Genomic DNA, 19,795 nt, shown 5'->3' on the forward strand with positions numbered 1-19,795 from the left:
CCCCCGCCGCCCTATTGGCTGGCCACGACCTCCGCGCCTGCTGCCATTGGGTGGGTCGGAGCCGTTCCCGCCTTCTCATTGGCCAGTCGCTCTGTCCGTCTGTTCAACGGAACTGGGGGTGACCGGGCGAGAAGCAGGGAGGTAGGGCCTGCTCTGATTGGTCAAAGTGCCTCCGGGGAGGCCGTCTGATTGGGCAACGAGACCCCTGACGGCCTTAGGGGCGGGACAAGAGTGGGCGGGGAGAGTTTTTATTGGAGGAGACGCCGCGGGGCGAAAAGAGCGGGAACGCAAGTTCACTCAAACCGGGGGGAGGTGGGCGGGGCGTTGCCATGGCGGCGGGCTGGGCCCGGGGGAACCAGGGAGAACGCGGGGGGAAGCTGGGGGGAGGGCGGGAAAAAACAAGGGGAAAAATCGGGAAAAACCCCGAGGGGAGCCGAGCGGAACCGGGGGGAACCGGAAGGGATTTGAGGGGAACCGGGGAGGAGCTCAAGTGGAGCCGGAGGCGACCCCAGGGGAGCCCCGTGGGCAGGGGCGGGGCCGAGGAGAATGAGGGAATGGGTCAGGTTGGAAGGGAGCACAGTGGGGTCATCTGGTCCCACCTCCCTGCTCAAACAGGGTTGTCCTAGAGCACGTTTCACAGGATTGCATCCAGATGCTTCCGGAGTATCTCCAGTGAGGGGAAACTCCACACCCTCTCTGGGCAATGTTCCAGTGTATGATCACTGTAAACTCAGTAAAGAAGTTCTTCCACATGTTCGAGTGGAACTGCCTGTGTATCATTTTCTGCCCGTTGCCTCTTGTCCTATTGCTGGGCACCACCCAGCAGAGCCTGGTTCATCCTCTGACACCTCTTCAAATAGTGACAGACACTGATGAAGTCTCCTCTCCGTCGTCTCTTCTCGAGGCTGAACAGGCTCAACTCCCTTTTCCTTGTAAAATAAGCTATGTTCCATCCCTCTGGTCCCCCCAGGCTTCCTGCTGGCCTCTCCTCAAGTCACCTCAACCCCAGCTGCCTCCGAGGTGACCCAGGCACGGCCCCTTGGCGAGGTGAAGGTGTCACACACAGAAACAAACACAGGTGTATCGAGCCATCAGTCTCTGTGAGGGGGAAGATGGGTGAGTGGCACTCCTGGCCTTGCTGCCTCTGGTCACCCAGCCCCGTTTTTCACAGTTAACTTCCGTGGTTTCTGCTTTTTTCCAGGTCAGCCAGCAAGTCCACAATCTCTGCAAAACACAAGGATGGCTTTAATCAACACAGAGTATTTGTTGTAGGCTTGTTTGGATTTTTTTAAGAGATGAGAAGATGGCTTTCCCTCGCTGATAACGAGCCATCCTGTTTCCTCAGTGTGGCTTTGCCAATGTCTCTAATGGTATTTTGGTGTTTTCGCTTCAGCCAGGGTGATTCCCTATGTCAGGGTCTGCTGAGGGAGGTGCTGGTGGGAGATGGAAGCACAGAGACCTGATACACAGTGGTTTCTTGGGCACATTTTCCACATCTCTTGTATGGATCTGGTCCCGTAGGATGGAGTGGATGAGATTGAAGGGAGTTTTCTCCCCTCAGACAGGTGAACCGAGGGAAAGGTATGACCTCCGTGACTTCAAGCACACCAGAAATGTTCCTCTATCTTTTCCTGATGTTTCTGTTGTATCTCCTGATGGAGACCAGTTACTCATCGGATCAGACCCAAACCAGCTTCAGAGACAGTGAAAACTTCCCTGTCACAGAGCAATGCCCAAGACTGCAATTTACTGCTCAAAACCCAAAGCAGGAAATGTTCCTGCAGAGTGTTGTGGCTGCTCCTCCATCTTACGGGATCTGCAGGACCTGAGTGGGGATTAACCCACAGACCCCTACTTCTAGTTCAGTGCTTGTCTGACAGAAAAAGCCACTTTTATGTGATGCTGAATGAAAAAACAGCCTGGTGATTATTGTCATGGCATGGGTAAATAAATATTAATCGTGAGGTCTGGAATCTGGGGACTTGCTAGCATAAAAAGGAAGGTCAAGGCAGGATCCCGAAAGACAAAGCCAGGCAAATTCATGTGGGAAATAAGGGGAAAACTGCCTGCTGAAGTAGCTGATTGAAGGATGCAAAGGACCTGTGGAGCAGATGTCCAGGACACTTACCCTCGGCAGAAGGGCGCTGGGAAGGCTCAAAGGCCCGGCACTGTTCAATGATTTTCCTCAGGTCGTCAGGACAATCTTCCCCAAGAGGATCCCAGTAATGGTGATTGCAGATTTTCTCCACGATCTCCTCAGAAGTGCAGCCTAGACAGCAAGTGCAAGCAGGAGTGTCGGGATGGAGCTCTGCTGCCACAGGAGGGTGCTGGGGAGGAAACCCAGCACAAAGCCAAGAGCCTGCCTGCAGCCTGTGGCAGGGAGAAGCCAGCAGGGAAGTGACCCAAACTCCATCTGCAATGAATCCCCCTGTATTTGGCATGACACTGTTGGGCTCCAGTAGAGCAGGATGTGTTTATGCTTAAATGCACAGAACCATCCAACAGAAAAAAAAATGATTTGCATGTTTGTGGTTTAAGCATGTTGCTTTCTATAAGCTGTACTTTACTGTATTGGAGTTTCAGGAGAAGCTGTGAAGCTGTCATGCAGAGCCAGGCACACCAGGCACTGCGACTGGCACGTGCATGGGATGCTCAGGGAAGGAGCAGGGAGCGTCCAATGCCAGACAGGAACCACACTGTGCCGTGTGGCTTTTCCGCAGGGAACCAGATACTTCTGTCTCACCTTCAAATGGGATTTTGGAGGTTGCAATCTCTGCCAGAACGATCCCAAAGCTGGAAGGAGACAAGTAAGAGTCTCAGTATTCATTCCGCTGTGTATTCCTCCCTTCTAATGGAGAGGACTGTTGGGCTATGCCAACTGGAAGCACATGCTTATGTGTCCAATTAAGCCTGGCCTCATTCTATAGCTCAGCAGCTACTCTGCCAGACACCTGCCTGCTCACAGGCATCTCCTGGGAGGGACAGACACACCTGTATATTTCACAGGGCCTCTTGTAAGGGTAGGTGATGTCTTTTAGGTTCTCTGGAGCTATGTAAGCCAACATAGAGACTTGTTTCCAATTCTTCTGGGCTTTTCTCTTGATGGATGATTCTGTTTCGCACAGCTCAAATCCTGACAGCTGATTGAGAGAATAAGAGAGAGAAAAGGAGAAGTAGAAATCTGTGGTGCAGCTAGGGACTGCCCTGAGAACACAGAGCGAGATGCCCTGGGCAGCAAAGCTGGTGTGCAGCCGTGTGTGCTGCCCATCACGGGTCTCTTCCTGCAAGCAAAACCAGAGGTGAAGGCAGGTGAATTGCTCCAACTTCAGCTCATCCCAGGCTGGATGCTTTAGGAATGCTCACTTTGCTGATGATAAGACCAAGATAGGCAGGTTTAAGTGCCTAAGGGGATAGGGGAATGGCACTACCCCATTTTATCCTGGACTATCACAATTCCCTTCAGCGTTGGTGGAGGGAGACATCCACAAAACCATTCAAAACTCCCCAAAGCATCTCCAGGTGTGGTGCTTACCTTCACACAGTAATCCCCAGCCACCAGGAACTTGCTACTGCAGATGCAGCCGTGGACTCGAGACTTCTCCCCTGTCTGGTGCAACCTGCAGATGGATGGAACCAAGGGCAACACATGATGATGATGATGATGATGATGATGATGATGGACCCATCCCCACCTCGGTGCTCCCTCCTGCTGTGGAGGGAAAGACTGACATGCATCCAGAGAAGCCAGCAGCTTTCTGCCTGTCTTGGTGGATCAACCCTGCCAAGCCAAGCTTTCCAGCAGGTGCTGGAAGAGCCACTGTGGGCAAAACAACAAGCCTTGTGGATGAGCAGGACCCATAAGGAGAACTGGCCATGCTGTAGAGTGCTTCCAAGTCTGCCCTGTGGATCTGAGGAAGGGGATTTCCCCTTTCCATGTCTTTGCAGGCTTGAAGCCAGATGCAGGGGCCAGTGACCAGGGTAGATGGGTGCTACTACATCCAAATCCACTACCTACCTCTCCACCAGCCTCCCATCTCAGTGTCCCAAGGTGGTGTCACTGGGAATCAGTGTCTAGCAGGATACCACTGCTTACTCTGAGATACCAGGAAGCTGCACACAGCTTTTGGATTGTCACGTGGATTTACTCACTGATTTATACAGGAGCTCACCTGTAAAGGCCTCTGGCAGCTCCCAGGGCCATCCGAATGCGGATGTCCCAGGAAAGATGCTGTTGCTTGTTCAGCACATCCCGCAGCGTCCCGTGCTTACAGTACTCCATGACGATGGAGAAGCAGGGGCTCCCGTCTGCAAGGCAAAAGCCTTGTGCCACCTCTTGGGAAGGGACCACAACAAGCCATGTGCCACCAGCTAGCGCTGGGGATGGCAGGGGAGGAAAAAGGTGACATTAATATGACACCCCTACCGTTCTCCTCAATGCAGATCCCGTACATGCGCAGGATGTTTGGAGACTCAAACTTCTTCAGGGTCTGAATCTCCTTTTCAAAGATGTCTCTCACCTTGCTGTGGAAAAGGACAGCATGGTGAGATCCCCGGAACAAGGCATGACATGGTGCTGTGCCACCCTCCTGGGGGCACACTCGTTCCCACCCAGGGCAACTCACACTGGGTCAGTGGTCAGTGGCCTCTTGAAAGTTTTGATGGCAACAGGGTACTTGAGGTACTCGCCCTCATAAAGGTCATAGCTCTCGGTGTCCTGTAGGTGCCTGTGGAAAGTGAGTTGGTCCCGCTTGATCTCAGTGATGTCTTCTCTTTTACCAACGTTGACCTTCTTCAAGCCTGCTCCCACCATGTGCCAGAAGGGAACAAGGGACACGTTAGGCAGGGCTTGGGGGGAAAGGACACAGTGCCCAGGGTGCAGGTGGTGTGACACCGACTTACGCTCCATCTCACGAATGACTTTGTTCAGCTCGCTTTGCATCCAGTCTACCTTGTTCTCCATATACTGCCTGTCGATGTAGATCTCCTCAGCCACACCTTGGGGCTCCTCAGTACCTGGGGAGAGAAACAAGCAGAGGTTGGGCCACTGTATGAACAAGCATGTCTGTGTGGATTGTTTTTCTCATGGCTTAAATGCCCCTTTGGCTCTCCATGGCCATCAAGCCAGAGCTGGGCAGCAGCTGGAACAGCTGGAGAGAGGGGCCAACCACCAGTCGCAGGGAAAGAGGGTTTGCTAAATGCACTCACTTGCAATCACCTGGTCCAAGAAAGCTCTGTCATCCCTCAGGTCCTCAGCATCCTGCCTGCGACATGTCTTTGACTGGAAGGCTTCCAGGAAAGCCTGCTTCTGCTCTGCCTGCAGCAGGAGCGAGAGGCCCTGGGCAATGTCCTCCAGGCTTTCATTCACCCAGACAAACTCCTCACCAGCACTTCGGGCTCGCAGGAACTTCTGGATCCAGCTGGTCTGGCTGTATTTCATCACCAGTTTCTGGGCTTCCCACAGTGCCCAGAGCAGTTTTTTCATCAGTTCCTCTTCGTGGTGGGAGATGTGCTGTCGTGGCTGAGCCCTAAGTATCCTCACGGGCTCCAGCAGGATCTGGATGCGCTCCACGAGGCGCTGGCACTGGTGCTTACAGCACTTCACCTGCTCGAATTGGGCATGGATGGCCTGGGCCACGGAGAGGACCCTCTCCACGATGTCCATGCTTGCAGCAAAAGGCTTGGCCACTGGGGATGTGGGCTGGCGGTGTCTGGTGCAGGTAAGCCTCGGGTGCTGCTCAGAGATCAGCTGGATGCAGCTCTTCCACGCCTTCCACCCTAAGGAACACCCTATTATGGCACAGCATCCTCCCACAGCCCATCACATCTCCAGCTGCTTTGCTTTCTCTGCTTTGCCCAGCACTGCAGCTGCTCGTGCAGACCGGAGCAGGCACACCCAGAGATATCACTAGCAGCAGTAGTGGCACACCTTTCTCTGCATTAGCAACAGATGTTTTGGCTTGATTTATGTACATTAATTTAGTATGAGCCATCCCAAAGAGCTTCCACCCAGAGGAGCAGGGACATCAGTTACCCAAGGAGCATCCCCTGGGCAGCATTCCTGGCTCCGGCCCCGCGTCACCCTGGGGTCCTGCCCGCAGAGCCCATATCTTTGACTGTAAAGATCTGTTTTCATTTCTACCCAATGTCTCTCTGTGTGGTTACCCATCTAATAAAGGCTTGTGCCTCTTCACAGCCCCAGCATCCCCAACTTCTCCACATTTTCTCCCCGTAGCGCCCACTCAAGATTTTAAATCAAGCTCTTTCTATGCGCTCAGCATCCCCACAGGGATGGTGCCTGCTCCCCAGCCCACATGCAGGTAGCAAGGACAGAAAACCACCCCTGTTGCAGGGAAATTAGCGGCAGCCACTCTGATGCAGCCAGCGTTAAGAGAAGGGTGCCAGGTTCTTCTGGCTAGAAAAAAGACAGAAACGCACCCAGAATCCAGCTGCAGCCACTCTCCCGTCCTCTTCAGGCTCTCTCCAGCACAGCCCCCAAGGAAGAATCTCGTCCGTGTGCCAAGAGAAACCGTCTGTTACCTGGTCCTGCTTCGCTGACCTCGGCTGCCTCCGCAGACTGGAGGGGCAGGCAGGATGAGCACAGGTTTAAAGGGTGTCACAGCGGAAGGGACATTGTGCAACCCACTGGAGCTTCCCACGCCATCACGGCTCCCAGTTCCCAGAAAGCTACTTGGGGTATCCCCAAGGGCTGTATGCCCTTGTGCTGGGTTTTGCCTGATGGAAAGAGGAATTGCCCACAGGAAGTGCAGTGGGACAAAGGGGATGGGGAGGTTGTGCCCCCCGTATTGATGCTTGTGTTATTTAGAGCACCACAACCCATTCTGCTGTGCTGGCAGCAGTGGAAAGGCCTGCCTAGGGCACTGGAACACTCACAGTAAGGGCTCTGTGCCCTTCTGAACTTCCTGCATGTGCAGCGAGACCCTCCAGAGCACACCCCTGCTCCCCTCCCCACGCCTGAGCCCCGGGACCCCCCAGCACCAAAGGAGGTGGGCTGCGGGCACCGGTGCTGGAAACAGCGCTTGACCTCTGCTGGGAGCACAGGAAATTTTGCAGACGGCTTCGTCAGAGGGCCAGGCTAATTTTGGGAAGCTCTGGGGTACATGCAACACTATTGCCCAACTTCAGAGAAGTGAGTGGCAGCTTCTGTTTACCCAGAGCCCCGGCGTCACTCAGGTTTGCTGTGAGTGTCCCCTGCAAAGCTCCTACCTCACCGTGGTTGATGAGGGGAGCCAGGAACGGTGGCTCCAAGGGCCATCACCACCTGGAAAGGGACACACCAAGGGCGGGAGAACACGCAAGCAGCCCCGGGGGATACATTTGCCAGAGCCTTTTTAGAAAGTTTTATTTTTCAAAATATACAGTTTATTTACAATTGTAGTGTCTACAGTTTTACATATAAATTTATTTCAAACCTTTAAATATCTGCAGTAAACATTAGGGAAAAAAATAATAAAAAATAAAATCACAGGATCAGCAAAAAAAGGCATCTCATAGTAATTCTTTTCATTGGAGTTTGAGTTTCAAGTAGCCAATGTCTATGAAAACCATGAACTTGATGAATCTGGCAGAGAGATATGGGTGCACTGGTTAGAAAAAGGCACAATCCAGACCTGTGGGACCCACCCCAAAAGGGCTGCAGGCCAAGAAAATCCTGGGCTGAGATCGGGCCAGGAGAAGGACCTAGGACAGGGAATCCCCTCGGCACGAGTTAGGCAATAGGGTTAACTGCAGCATGTGGATGCCCTGGGGAGAGGGCACCCCAGGAGAGACAAGGGCTCTGGCAAGGTGCCAAGGCAGAGGAGGGAGGGCAGCATCAGGCACTTCATCTTTCAGGCAGCAGATCTGCCCGTGCATCCATAGCCTGGAGTGGGAGGGCAGCGAGGTAGGGGCAGGAGTCCACCAGGGAACCCCACAGCCTCTTCCTCCCCTTTCCCCACCATCCTCAGCCCCCCATCCCCTTGCCAGTGCCACAGCTGGACCACAGCACTCCACAGGGATGCTCCACTTTGGAGTCACTGCTGTGGCACAGCCCCCAGGAAGGGGGCAGGGACCAGCTGGCCTTGCTGGGGGCTGGGGAGGGACACCAGCCCCAGTCCAGGGGGTACGGAGCCGGCAGCTGAGCACTGAGCTGGAGCTGTCAGTCCTCTTTCTTGAAGGTCTCCTCAGGGATGAGTGTCCGGAAAGGATAATCCCAGAAGCGTGTGCTGATGCCAAAACCTGTGGGCAGGGAAGAGAGTGTTCAGCCCATAGCACCACCATCATCGAGGTGTTGCAAGGGCTCTGTGTTAGCTGGTGAGGGAGTTCCACATTTTGGGAAGGGAGGAAGGCAAAGTGAGGGCAAGGAGGAAGAGCAGAGGGAGCAGGAGCTGGCTGCGCCATGCCAACAAGCCCCATGGATGATAGCTTATCTGGATGGGGTGCTTTCTCCTAGGAAACCGGGCAAAGGGCAGGTTGAGCAAGCACTGGGCTACAGAAGGTGTGGGACAGATGTGGGGAAGCCCAGGGCCTCACCCTACACCTGTCAATGCCTCCCAGCAGGAAGAGATGCTGCCCTGGGCAGGGACAGGCACCCACATCCCAGCATCATGGGGATTTGGCCTCCGCCCTGGCATCCCCAGGCAGCAGTGATGCCCACCAGTGAGGCGGGCTGCTGCCTGCACCCCTGCACTGCTCTGGCTCCCCATCCTCAACACAGGAGCCAGGAAATGTTCCCCATGAGCTACAGCACCTCACATGCTGCTTCCCCAGCAGGGCAGTGCTTGCCTTTCCCCATCCCAAATATTTTGGAGCAATCAGCTGCACACATGCAGGTAGACTGGACTTTGACAGCCCTTGCCCCTGCCAGCATGCATGGGGAACATGGTGCTACCTGATTTTTGGTGTTCAAAGTGGTGCTTGACGTGATAAGCCTTCAGGCCATACAGGTAGGTGCCCTTTTTGGGGGAGCCGTAGTGGAGGTAATAGTGCATCATGTCGTAGATGACGTAGCCGCAGAGTCCCCCGACGAACACCGAGAGCCCCAGCACCTCGGGCAGCAGGAGCCGCAGGACACCGTAGAAGAAGCCGATCACCAGCGAGGCTGGCACAGGAGGGAAGACCAGGCGGGAGCTGTCGAAGGGAGACTGGAAGCAGAGACGGACAGTGGGACAGGCAGCTCCTAGCCCACCCTACCTCCCCCAGCACGTCCCTGCCGAGCACTGGGGAAACCCACTTGGGAGAAGCCAACACCAAAAACCCTCTCTGCAGTTGTACCCGGTGGTGAGAGCAGCCCTCCATGCGTGCCAGGGTGGCCAGGCAGGTGGTGGCTTTAGCTGGCAAGTGCCCAAGCTCCATAGGGCCATTTCCTCCAGCGAAGCTAGAGGGATCCTATGGCTCTTTTGGTCTTCCCCTTGCCCAACCACAGAGCTTGCAAATTTAACTCCAGCTCCTACAAGGCTGTTTTGCAGCCCTCACTGGTACTGGGTAAGTGCCTCGCTTGGGATGCCACCAGTCACACTGAACAGGCACAAACAGGCTCTGCCTGGGCAAAGGCCATGCACTAACAAGCTCCCGTGGGGCAAAGGCCACCATTCCCACGGCCCGGCAGGCGCCAGCGGAGGCGGGAGCTGCGACTCACCTTGTGATGCTGCCCATGCAGCAAGAAATGCAGGGTGATGAGATAGTAGTTACTAGCAGGTGGCTTCATGTGGAAGACAAAGCGATGGATGAGGTACTCTAGCAGGGACCACAGGATCATTCCCAGGATGAAGATGAAGGGGAAGTAGTATTTGTGGACAGGGATGGAGTACTCTACACAACGAGATGTGCGGTGGTCAGCAGGGCAGGCGATGTGCGGGTGCTTTTATCCATCACCATCCTCCCACTGGCGTCAGGGTGATGCTCAGCTCTCCCTCCCTCCCTCCCACCTCCCATCCACCTCCTGCCCTGAGCTTCTAGGGAGCTACCTGCCCAAGCACTGCTCCAAACCACATTTTCTTTTGATTCCCATTAATTTACAGAAACAGTGAGCTTCTTGCTGCCTCAGGAAGCCAGTGAGGGGGGGTCCCTGCATTCCAGATGCCAACAGGAGCTTGGACATGCACTCTAGGGACTGTGTCATCCTTACGAAGCTGCTTCACCCACCAGAACACGGCAGGAGGGACCTTAATTGCACAGGCAGCACTCGTGACAGTAAAACAGTGCTGTTGGTGTTCCTTTTTTGGGGAAAAAGAATAGATTTGTTGGGCACTTTCCCCCGCAGAACATTTTTCAGCCACCTCCTTCTTTCTGGGCTGGCTGCCAGCCCTGTGTCCTTCCTAGGAAAATTTGGATTCCCCTAAAATCTGCTTATTTTTGGAAAAAAACCCTACAAAACTTGGCAGCAAGGTGCTGAATGCCACAAGGAGCAGGGGGTGCCTGTGCAGCAGGCGCTCTCCACCCCACAGCCGGGCACAGCTGGCACTGGGTGGCACCTTGCAAAAAAAATAGGGAACCCAGAAAAAAAGAAAAAAAAAAAAACAAAAAGACAACAAAGAAGACAGCCTGCCCCGGCCATGCTTGTTATTCCCGGGGGAGCAGGGAGCAGACAGTGGGAGATTCAAGGACAGGCGCTTCGGGGAAACAAGCCCCGCACTGTGCGGCGCCGGCAGCGCTGAGAGCCGGGTTTGTTCGCCCGCCACGCCGGCATTCAGCCGCGGCCCGAGGTGGGCGTCAGCGGCGATTGGAACACTCCCCAGCACCGGCAGGGCTCGGTTTTGGGGATGGAGGGACGGGAGGCAGGGGGGAGCAAGCTGCAGCCCAGGTCAGCCGGCTCTGTGCCTCTATTGATCTCCTGGGGGGAACAAGTCTTGTGGTGAGAGGATGGGATGGAGGTGGGCAAGCACCGGTGGCTTCATGCAGGGGACACGCTGGTGGCCGCAGGGAGACGTGCAGCTGACCTGCTGCTCTTGCATGTGGCTTGTGGTGAGCACGAAGGAGGGATGAGGAAGGGATGCAGGTCTCCCCCCACCCAAGGCTGTCCTGCCCCTATACCCAGAGTGGGGTCAGTAAGGGAAGCCCAACGACTTTGCTGCTGCTTGTACCTGTGGTGAAGGAGGAGAAGAGCCTGGTGTTGCCTTGAGCAAGGGAGGTGTAGCTGACCCAGCTGAGATAGAGCACCACAGGTGTCCACACCATGAACACCACGTACCTACGGGGTAGAAGGAGACGTCAGAGGGAGTGTCCTGCTGGCTGGTGAGCCATTCCCCCCTCCCTGGGGAGGCACCACCACAGTGCAGACCCTGGGATCTCACCATGCTGTCTTGGAGAGGAACTCAAGGAAATCCGAGTGGAAGAGGCGGATGGGCCGATCCACAGGTTGGTGCACCCACTCGTCATACTTCTCCCCTAAGTAGCCCACCTGCCACAGCAAGGGCTTCTGCCAGTCCACCAGGTCCTGAGGGAGCAGACAGCGGTTGTAGGGCTGTGGAACCCACAAACCATCCCAGTACCAGGCACAAAGCTGAGCTGCTGCGGCAGGATTTAGGGCTGCAAACTTCTTCCCATACCCCAAGGGCAGTTGCTCCTTGTTTCAAGGTGCCCTGAGCTCCCCACAAGCACCAGCACGGGGCAGACAAGGGGCCAGACAAACACCAGCCCCATCTACCCATGAACATGGGGCTTAGCTCACCCGTGTTACCAGGTACCTGCCAGCGGATCAAGGTGAAGGTGGCTGTACCCAGACCTGGCTCAGCATCAGGCCCTGATAACTGGGGCTCTTTGCCTCTCGAGCTGCCAAGATTAGATAGTGAGCAGTGATATTCCCCAGCAGAACACCTCTGGTAGCACATGGATCCCATCCCCACGGCACTGCCCCAGCAAAGGACATTTCTCCTTGTGCAGAGGACACATGGGGAGACCACAGCTGTTTGGGCACCCCAGTGAGGAGCAAAGTGCAAAGGGATGGGGAGCAGCGATACAGGGTGGGAACAGAGACTCCAGCACTGCTGCTGTGCATGGCTGAACTCAGGTGCAAGAGGAAGGGACCTGTGCAGGCACGCATGTTGGCATGGCATGAAAATAGGGAGCCACAACTGGCAGCACCACCTCTGCCACTGCTCAACATCCCCGGATGCATCTTCTGCTGGCCTGGCCAGATAAGGTGGATTCTTGGTTCCACCTCTGCGCCAGGACTGAAACCACGCTCGCCCAGCTGAACCCCAGGACTGGCAGCTCTCCTTGGGCTGCTTGTGCCACACAGCACTGGCACAGCAACCTGGCACCTGGGATTGTGCTGCCAGTGGTGGAGATGGCTCGGTCTGGGGCACCTCAGGGCAAGGAGCCAGGGTGGCTGTGGGCATTTTGGGGGCTCTGCTGCAGGCAGGGATGAACACAATCACACAGGAAGGGAAACAACCCCAGCTGGTGTATGGGATGGGAACAGAGCCATTCTCCACTGGGGAGGTAGAGGAAAAGTTAAAGCAAAAAGGTCACTTTGAAATGCCATGTTCTCTTTCAAAGGTGCTCAGTGATAAAATATTAATTTGGGGGATGAAAGATGTTCTCCTGCTCGAAAAACTTTCTACAAGATAAAGGCACGCCCACCAACCAGCTGGGACCATGCAAGCTGTGGTGACCAGATGGTGCTACGAAGGGCAGGGACAGCCGAAGGCACCTTGGGAACAAACTCCTGCTGTTGTGGTATGCTTGGAAAGGAGCTGGCAGGGCAGGAAGCACCCTGGACACACAGGGATCACCCTGCCTGGGCTGGGGAAACCCTTACTGCTCATTACAAGTGCTTAGGCAAGGGAAAAAAATAAAATAAATAAAGCAATAAAATAAAGCAAGAAAGAAATAAAAGCAAGCAAGGTGTTGGCTTGGCAACATTTCCCTCTGGAAGGGCACAGCCACTGTCAGAGAAAGCCATCCCTCCCACGCTGCTGCAATGGGAACCTCCCAGCGTGGCCACACCTGTGTAATAAAGCATGAGCAATGCCATCCACACCAGGAGAAAGGGCAGAAGTGGCTGGATCAGTTCGGCTCCCTCACGCCATCCCTCCCATCCAAGAAGTCAGCAGAAATCCAGCACTCGTTCAGGGAAAAGGAGACCTGGTGTTTCCCAGGAGCACTCCAGCAAACAGCGTGCTGGAGGAACGCCAGGGCTCTCACCTTCTCCACATCCACTGTTTTGTAGCAGAGATCTGCCTGCTCTGGAGTCTGGGCTGCAGCAACCATCTCCTTCTCATCCACTGTTTCAGAGAGGCTCTGAAAAGAGAAGGAAAACCCTGTGGTGAAGCATCAGTGGTGGATTCAGTTGGGGATGGTGATGGCTGTAGCACGCAGGGGTATGGCCCGAGTGAGCTCCTGCCTGCTAAATAAATACGGGGAAAATTCTGGTGAATTTAAGTCAGTCAGTTCCTGCAGATCAGGTTCCTGAGGGAAGCAGCTGCCAGTGAGCTGCGCTGCCCTTCAGACCGTGCACTGAGCATCGCAGGCTCGGGGCTCTTTGGAAACCTCCGTCCGAGCCATGTTTGGAATACCCTGCCTGCTGCTGGGACAGCATGGGTGCTTCAGGGTGGCAATGCAGAAACTCTGGGCCCTGGGCCAGCATTTCCCCCTGCAAACGGGCAGTGCCATAGCAGGGGTCACCTTGCCACTGCCAGCAAAGCAGGGGGCATTGCTGGTTAGTGCTCCCTCCTCCCACCCCACTGATAACCAACAAAAGCCCAGCTTGGCTTTTCAGTCCTTGAGAAAGCTGGGCTGGCAGACCTGGGGGGTGTGGCACAGCTGGTGCCACCACGCTGGCTGTGGGCACAAGGAAAAACACAGAAGCAGGGACCTTGTCCAGGGAAAAAGGCAGTGTGTCCTTCACAGGGTGACACTGGGCTGGGTGCCTTTGCCATGGGCTATGGAATATGGCAGGTGGGGTTTGGCTGTGGCTTAGGAGAGCACGCTGAGGCACAGGGGATGCACTGGTGCAGTGGTGGCAAGACGAAGACCCAGCTGCAGTCTCACTGCCAGGGTGGGCTGAGAAACAGGAGAAACCTGCCTTGTCTGATGCTTGGAAGCAAACACATTGCCAGCTGCCAGCACCAGCCTCCTTCCCATAGCTGTGCCAGCTCCGGCGCTGTCCGTGCCGCTGGTGGGGGGCTTGGTGAGGCTGCAGCGTGCCCATGCAAACCCCAAGCCAGCCGCACCCCCCGGCAGCAGCGCCGGCTCCCTGGGCAGGACGTGCCAAACATGCCTTTTCTCCCGCTCTGTCACCTTGGGTTACCCATTAACCCGGAGCAGGGTACGGCGGGGCCCGGCACAGTCATTCCCGACGGGGCTTCCAGCTGTGCCGCTTCCAGAGAGGAAGGGTTTTCTCCCAACTCCTCAATGGAGGCTCTCCCCACTGCTATGAGGGGGATGCACTGCCACCCTATTGATGGGAATACTGCCCTGGCAGCTGCAGGAGGGCCTGAGATGCAGGAGAACCAGTGTCACCTTGCCAGGACACGAGGACTTTACTCTGTGCCTTGTTGGGGACGCCGAGGCAGGGCTCGGGCACTGTTTGCCGACAGCAAGCACTCCTTGCAAGCTGTGCTCCCACCCCATTTCCCGGGCTAGCCGGATTTCAAGCCTCATTCTGCTGGTACAGGAACTGCATTACCCAGCTCTGAGGCAGCCCCTTGCCTGGGGCAGCGGGCAGGGAAGGACGGGGGATATTTTCAGACAGTATTTCCAGGCTGGAATCCCATTGGCATCAATTTTACTGCAGGCAGAGTACTGATATGAGCTGATGCCATGTACCACCACATCTCTCTGTGAGGATTCCCACTGCTATTTTCCACATTGCACACTCTGTCCTTCAGCCAGACATTCCAAAACTCTAGGGCAGATGGGATGCCTTAAAATCCAGCAAAGCATGGTGAATTTATGGTTTTGCCTCTGCCCTGCAGGTGCTTTGGAAGAAAATTTGGCTTTAAGAGAGTGAAACGGCTTATCCATGCCCTGAGAAATGGGCTGGTGCTCTCCACCTTCACGCTTGCACCACAACCTAGCCAGCAGCAGGAAGGATGCTTAAGAAAGCTGAGCTGACGCAATGCCCGGTACCTCTTCTCCCTCTTCCGAAAAGTTCACACACCTCCAGTTCCCCTGCCCATGGATGCCTGAGCACTGTGTCATGCCTGGAGGCTTCCCGGTCCTCCCAGGTCAGGGAGATGCGCTGGGGCGCTCCCATCCCACCTCACCACTAGCACCTGGGCTGGGTGACATCAGTGAGATGCCATTGCCCTGTGTGATATGGCAGCTCTCTCTCAGCACCAGAGTAATCTCCTCCTCCTCCTCTTCCTCAGGGAGCCGGAGGAATGTTCTCCTCTTGCTCACCCTGGGGCTGGCACTGAAAGGACTGGGAGCTGTGGTGCAACCAGGATGCAAACCACATGCATGTCCCAACTGGCTCCCCAAAGGGTGGCCTCTTCCTGCCTGTTCCATGCATGCAGGGGCCCTGCTGGGATCAAGCCCCATGGCACCCAGAGCAGTGCTGGGACTTCTGCCCATTCTTCTCCAAACAGGAGATGGGTTGGAAGGAGGTTGAAGGGGTGTGCTGAGCTGGGCTCTGCTGTCACCTGTGGGTGGTGAAGATGCATTTGAGTTGTCCCCAGGGAAATGGGTCCTGCCAGGGAAGATGAACAAGGGGCCTGATGTAAGAAGGGAAAGTTAACACCCATGAGGTGCTGCGACTGTAAGCGAGTGGCAGTCCCGGCAAGGTGCCAGCTCTGCTGCTGGTAGACAACGGGGCCAAAACCCAGGGCATGGCATGATCCAGTGACTGGGTGACCCAGCATCCACCTGCGAGCATCTGGCTGCCCGGTGTGGGTCAGATGGGGAGCTCGGCATTGGCCCTGCACCAGCTGGAGAGCACTGGTCATGCCACCCCAATGCTGTCCTGCATTGGGACTTGGAGCATTAAAAGAACAAAATCCAGCTGTGATGTGAGCAGACACAGACAGAAAGGGTGGTCCAGCACAGGGCTCGGTGTTCCTGGGACACAGGCAGAGAAGCTGGAAACCTCCCCCTAGCCCAGACAGGGCGATGCTGCCTGAAGACAGCCGCTCTGCCAAAAGCCTGGACCCAGGGTTTTTTCCACCCATTTGCCCAGTGAGTCAAAACCCAGAGGAGTCCTACCATACCTCTGCATTGCTCCACAGCCCCAGCACCTTCACTGAGCTCCTCAGAGGCTCAATTTGCTGGTGTCCACATGGGACAAGCTCTGTTGGCAGTGCAGGTACATCCATGCAGCATGAGGACACCCCAGGACATGCAGAGAGCTCAAGCAAGGCCCTTGCTTGTGGTGGCACCATCCCAGCACCACCATCCCACCAGTATCGTGGTCCATGAGCAGTGGCTGGCAGAGACCCATGAGGCTGTGTCTTAGCCCATTAAACACTGGGTGCAGCAGGACTATTAAAAGGAGGTGAATTTACCTCCTCCTAGTCATAATAGCAATATAAAAAGTCACTTCTTGTTACATCACCCCCAAAGAGGTGCCCCAGGTGTCCCGCCTACATCCAAGTGTACTCAGGCTGGGACGGAAAGCCAGGGCGAGCCTGACGTGCAGCAATACAGGCAAGAGGAAGAGAAGGACACTAAACCTGAGAAGGCTGGAGGATTTACCGTGACTCACAGCCACATCATGCACCCCAAAGAGGCTGTGATGAAAGTCTCTCATTGCTTAAACTGGAGGGGTAATTAGATGATCCAGTTCCCTTCTAGCGAGACTGTTAAAATCCACTGTCTAGTTTAGGTAATTACTGGTACTCGCTTTGATCTCCCCTATATGTCCTGCTTGCATAGATAAAATGTTTAGGGGTTAATTTGTCCTTAGCCAAATGGGTTTGGGTGATGCAGAAAAGGGACCTGTGGCTGAAGGAGAGAGCCACAGGAAGGGGCATGGAGACACCAGTGGGATGAAGGCTGGATCTTATCTTCTTTCCTTCCCCTGCATTAACATATTTTTCCCCCTTTCCAAAATCCTGGAAATCCCTGGGGGAAGGAGGGGAGGATGCTGGATGCCTGTGGGACCACAGCATCCTGAATTCCTGAGCACAAGGATGATACAGCCCTGGGAATTCCAACGGGTGAGGAGAGGCCCTGGCAAAGCTGTGGGGATCTGGAACCAGACTGGGGCAACGTAACACTTCCTTTAAAGAGCTGTTTGGGGTACACCTGCTCCAAATTACCCAAAGCATGAACCCAAGCACCACCAAGGGCATCAACTCTCCCTAGAGAGGATTTTTGGGGGGTGGGGAGTGGGGCAGAGCAGCTCACACATCAGTGCATGCCGGACGTGGTCTCACCATGCAGCAGGCAGCTCTAATCCCTCCCCAGTGTATTACAGCCTGGGATGGTTTATCTGGCACCAGGCAGCATCTGATCTCCCTGCGCCCTGGTGTTATCACGCCATGTATTTGCATTGAGATGGTGGCAGCTCTCCTCGGCGCGGGCTGAGGCGCAGGAACCCGTTCGTCCGGTACCTTCCTTCGCCCCAACCCGTTGGGCTCGTCACGCCTGCAAGGAGGCGGCGGCTCAGCGAGTGTCCCAACAGAGGAGGTGCCATCGCCGGGATCCATCCAGGGAGAACGCAGGCATTGCACCGAGGCTGAAACAAAGCCTTGTCTGTGGCGCTGGGGCTGAGGCTGTGCCCTGGGGAGGACACCCAGCGAGAGCAAACAACCAGCCAGAGGGACCGGCCGGTCACTGACCTTGCAGGGATGTCTAGAGGGGAACACCACTGCTGGGCTAGTGAAGGGGGCCGGGCTGGCCCCGCTGCTCAGCATCCTGCCCACGGCATGCTGGTGAGGGCTGGTAATTGGGTAGCAGCGCCCACTGACACCCAGAGGCAGCGGAACTTCCCCAGGAAACTTTCCCATCTGCCTGGACAGCACAGGGCTGGCGCAGCGGGGGTGTCATGGACACCCATGCCCTACACCAGGCAGTCAGGGTGATGGCTGGGCTCCTCTCACCAGCAGTGGCTGCTCACCACTGGCAAACCCTTGTGGCCAGCACCTTGGTCCCTGATTGAGTGCTCGGAGTGCCAGGAGGGGTGTCCTGTCACATTGCCCACCCCGTGCCATACAGTCCTGCTAAAACTGACAATGAGCTCCATCTTCTGCATCCCTCCAAAGACCCCAACACCTCCACGCCACATTGGCACCCCAGAGCCACCCATCAGCCCTGCTTCCTAGCATGGCCAGGGTGGGATGTGGCTGTGGAGTGGGACCCTGTAGGTACCAGACTCTGTGCTCTTGGCACCCTATGGGCCTCAGGGTCCCCTGCACACCTCAGGCACCACCCATGCAAGATTCCAGGAGCCTCAAACACCCTCTGTCCCCTTCACCTCTCATGCCCAGTAGATCCCAGACCCTACAGAGCCTGATCCTAGGGGTCCTGTCCTGGTCAGACCCAACACACACCATGTCCCATACAGCTCAGACACATCTGGCTGCACTAAACACCTTATATGCTACATGCATCCCAGAAACTTCTATCCCAAAGCCTATCCAGCCTCTGCATGACCTGAACAGCTTGGATCCTGAGAAGCCTGGACCTGGAGTGTGCTACAGACCCTGTATAGCTCAGATCCTGCAGTTTGGATCCAGGGTGCCCTACAGACTCTGCACAGATTAGACTCCATGCACTCTGGATTTGAGATGCTCTATAGACCCCGCACTGCACAGATCCCAGAGAGCACAGACCTGAAGCACCCTACCAAAACTCGATCCAGGACCTAGAGCACACTATAATCTCTCTACATCCCAATCCCGGGACGTGGGGCGCCCTATAGAAACGCTGTACATGCCGGCCCTGGGACCCGGGGTGCCTTAGAGAGACCCTGTACGTCCCGGATCAGGACCTGGGACACCCCATAGCCCTTGTTCACGCTGGACCCGGCACCTGGGACACCCCACAGCGACTGCCATCTGTATATGCCCTGCCCAGGTCCCCCTAGAGCCCATGCCCACCCGGTCCCGGTTCGGCCCGCGGCGGTACCTGCTCGTCGCCGGGCTCGATCTCCCCCACGTAGTACTGCTCCAGCCAGCGGCGGGCATTCGCCGAGTGCCGGTGGGGCGGCCCGTCCAGCGCCGCGCTCACGTCGGTGCCGGCCCGGCGGCGCAGCAGCTGCTCCCCACCCGGGTGCAGCCGCACGAAGCCGCTCAGGTCGTAGAGGCGGCGGTGGCAAGAGACCAGGCAGGCGCCCTGCGCGCAGCGCGCCCGCACCTCGGCGGCGCTGAAGGACCGCGGCCCCGCCGTGGCCATGGCCCCGCCGCCGGTCCCCGTCCCGGTCCCCGTCCCGGTCCCCGTCCCAGTCCACTCCCGTGCCGTGCCGCCGCGCTCTGCCCGCACCTGCTCATCTGCATACATGCATATGCAGCCAGACCGCGCCCTCGGACCACGCCCCGCCGCAGCCCATTGGGCAGCCACGGACGGGTGGGGCATGGTTGGGGTGGGGAGGCTCCGCCCCACCGCAGGTACCCTCGTCCGGGAATGTGGGAATGAGGCATCCTTGGAGAGGCAGAACGGGGAGAAGGGGGCACAGGGCACCCCACAGGGTGAATGGGGAGAAGGGGCGTCTCCAGGGGAGGGGAATGTGTCCCCTAGGGGCCCATGGGTACGCTCAGGGTGGGGGAATAGAGGGTCTGGGCAACCTTGGATGGGTTATGGGGGGGCACTGGGGTACCCCCTGGCGGAACTGGAGTATGGGCATCCCTGGAGCAGGGATGAAGCTGGGGGGGTATAAGGCACCCCTGAGGGAATCACCCTTCCCAAGATATCAACC

At 56.3% G+C, this 19,795-nt stretch overlaps 2 protein-coding genes across 2 annotated transcripts; both read right to left on the reverse strand.

Moving 5' to 3' along the window:
- Positions 1 to 23: 23 nt before the first annotated feature.
- Positions 24 to 6,632, reverse strand: MLKL (mixed lineage kinase domain like pseudokinase). The gene is made up of 11 exons (XM_032121987.1): positions 6,436 to 6,632; positions 5,206 to 5,775; positions 4,900 to 5,013; positions 4,623 to 4,797; positions 4,424 to 4,521; positions 4,170 to 4,305; positions 3,533 to 3,617; positions 2,992 to 3,140; positions 2,744 to 2,793; positions 2,129 to 2,269; positions 24 to 1,224 (listed from the first exon to the last, which is right to left on the reverse strand). Exons 2-11 carry the CDS (start codon positions 5,660 to 5,662, stop codon positions 1,172 to 1,174), a joined length of 1,458 nt encoding a protein of 485 aa, XP_031977878.1. The 5' UTR covers positions 5,663 to 5,775; positions 6,436 to 6,632; the 3' UTR covers positions 24 to 1,171.
- Positions 6,633 to 7,343: 711 nt separating this feature from the next.
- FA2H (fatty acid 2-hydroxylase) lies at positions 7,344 to 19,349 on the reverse strand. The gene is made up of 7 exons (XM_032121592.1): positions 19,009 to 19,349; positions 13,144 to 13,239; positions 11,289 to 11,431; positions 11,079 to 11,185; positions 9,635 to 9,807; positions 8,888 to 9,140; positions 7,344 to 8,235 (listed from the first exon to the last, which is right to left on the reverse strand). The coding sequence occupies exons 1-7, from the start codon at positions 19,273 to 19,275 to the stop codon at positions 8,156 to 8,158; spliced, it is 1,119 nt and encodes a 372-aa protein (XP_031977483.1). The 5' UTR covers positions 19,276 to 19,349; the 3' UTR covers positions 7,344 to 8,155.
- Positions 19,350 to 19,795: the final 446 nt, after the last annotated feature.

The sequence above is a fragment of the Corvus moneduloides genome, chromosome 12, assembly GCF_009650955.1.
Source record: "Corvus moneduloides isolate bCorMon1 chromosome 12, bCorMon1.pri, whole genome shotgun sequence".
NCBI lineage: Eukaryota > Metazoa > Chordata > Aves > Passeriformes > Corvidae > Corvus > Corvus moneduloides.

What these genes read in the sequence shown, in the direction of transcription:
- MLKL (XM_032121987.1), bottom strand. Translation starts at nt 5,662, where the DNA reads ATGGACATCGTGGAGAGGGTCCTCTCCGTGGCCCAGGCCATCCATGCC. An exon ending in CTTGGACCAGGTGATTGCAA is followed by an intron (nt 5,014 to 5,205) that starts GTGAGTGCATTT and finishes TTCTCTCCCCAG; the next exon opens with GTACTGAGGAGCCCCAAGGT. An exon ending in AGTCATTCGTGAGATGGAGC is followed by an intron (nt 4,798 to 4,899) that starts GTAAGTCGGTGT and finishes TGGTGGGAGCAG; the next exon opens with GCTTGAAGAAGGTCAACGTT.
- FA2H (XM_032121592.1), bottom strand. Translation starts at nt 19,275, where the DNA reads ATGGCCACGGCGGGGCCGCGGTCCTTCAGCGCCGCCGAGGTGCGGGCG. An exon ending in CTTCTCCTCCTTCACCACAG is followed by an intron (nt 9,808 to 11,078) that starts GTACAAGCAGCA and finishes CTCGTTGTGTAG; the next exon opens with AGTACTCCATCCCTGTCCAC. An exon ending in CTTTGAACACCAAAAATCAG is followed by an intron (nt 8,236 to 8,887) that starts GTAGCACCATGT and finishes CCCTGCCCACAG; the next exon opens with GTTTTGGCATCAGCACACGC.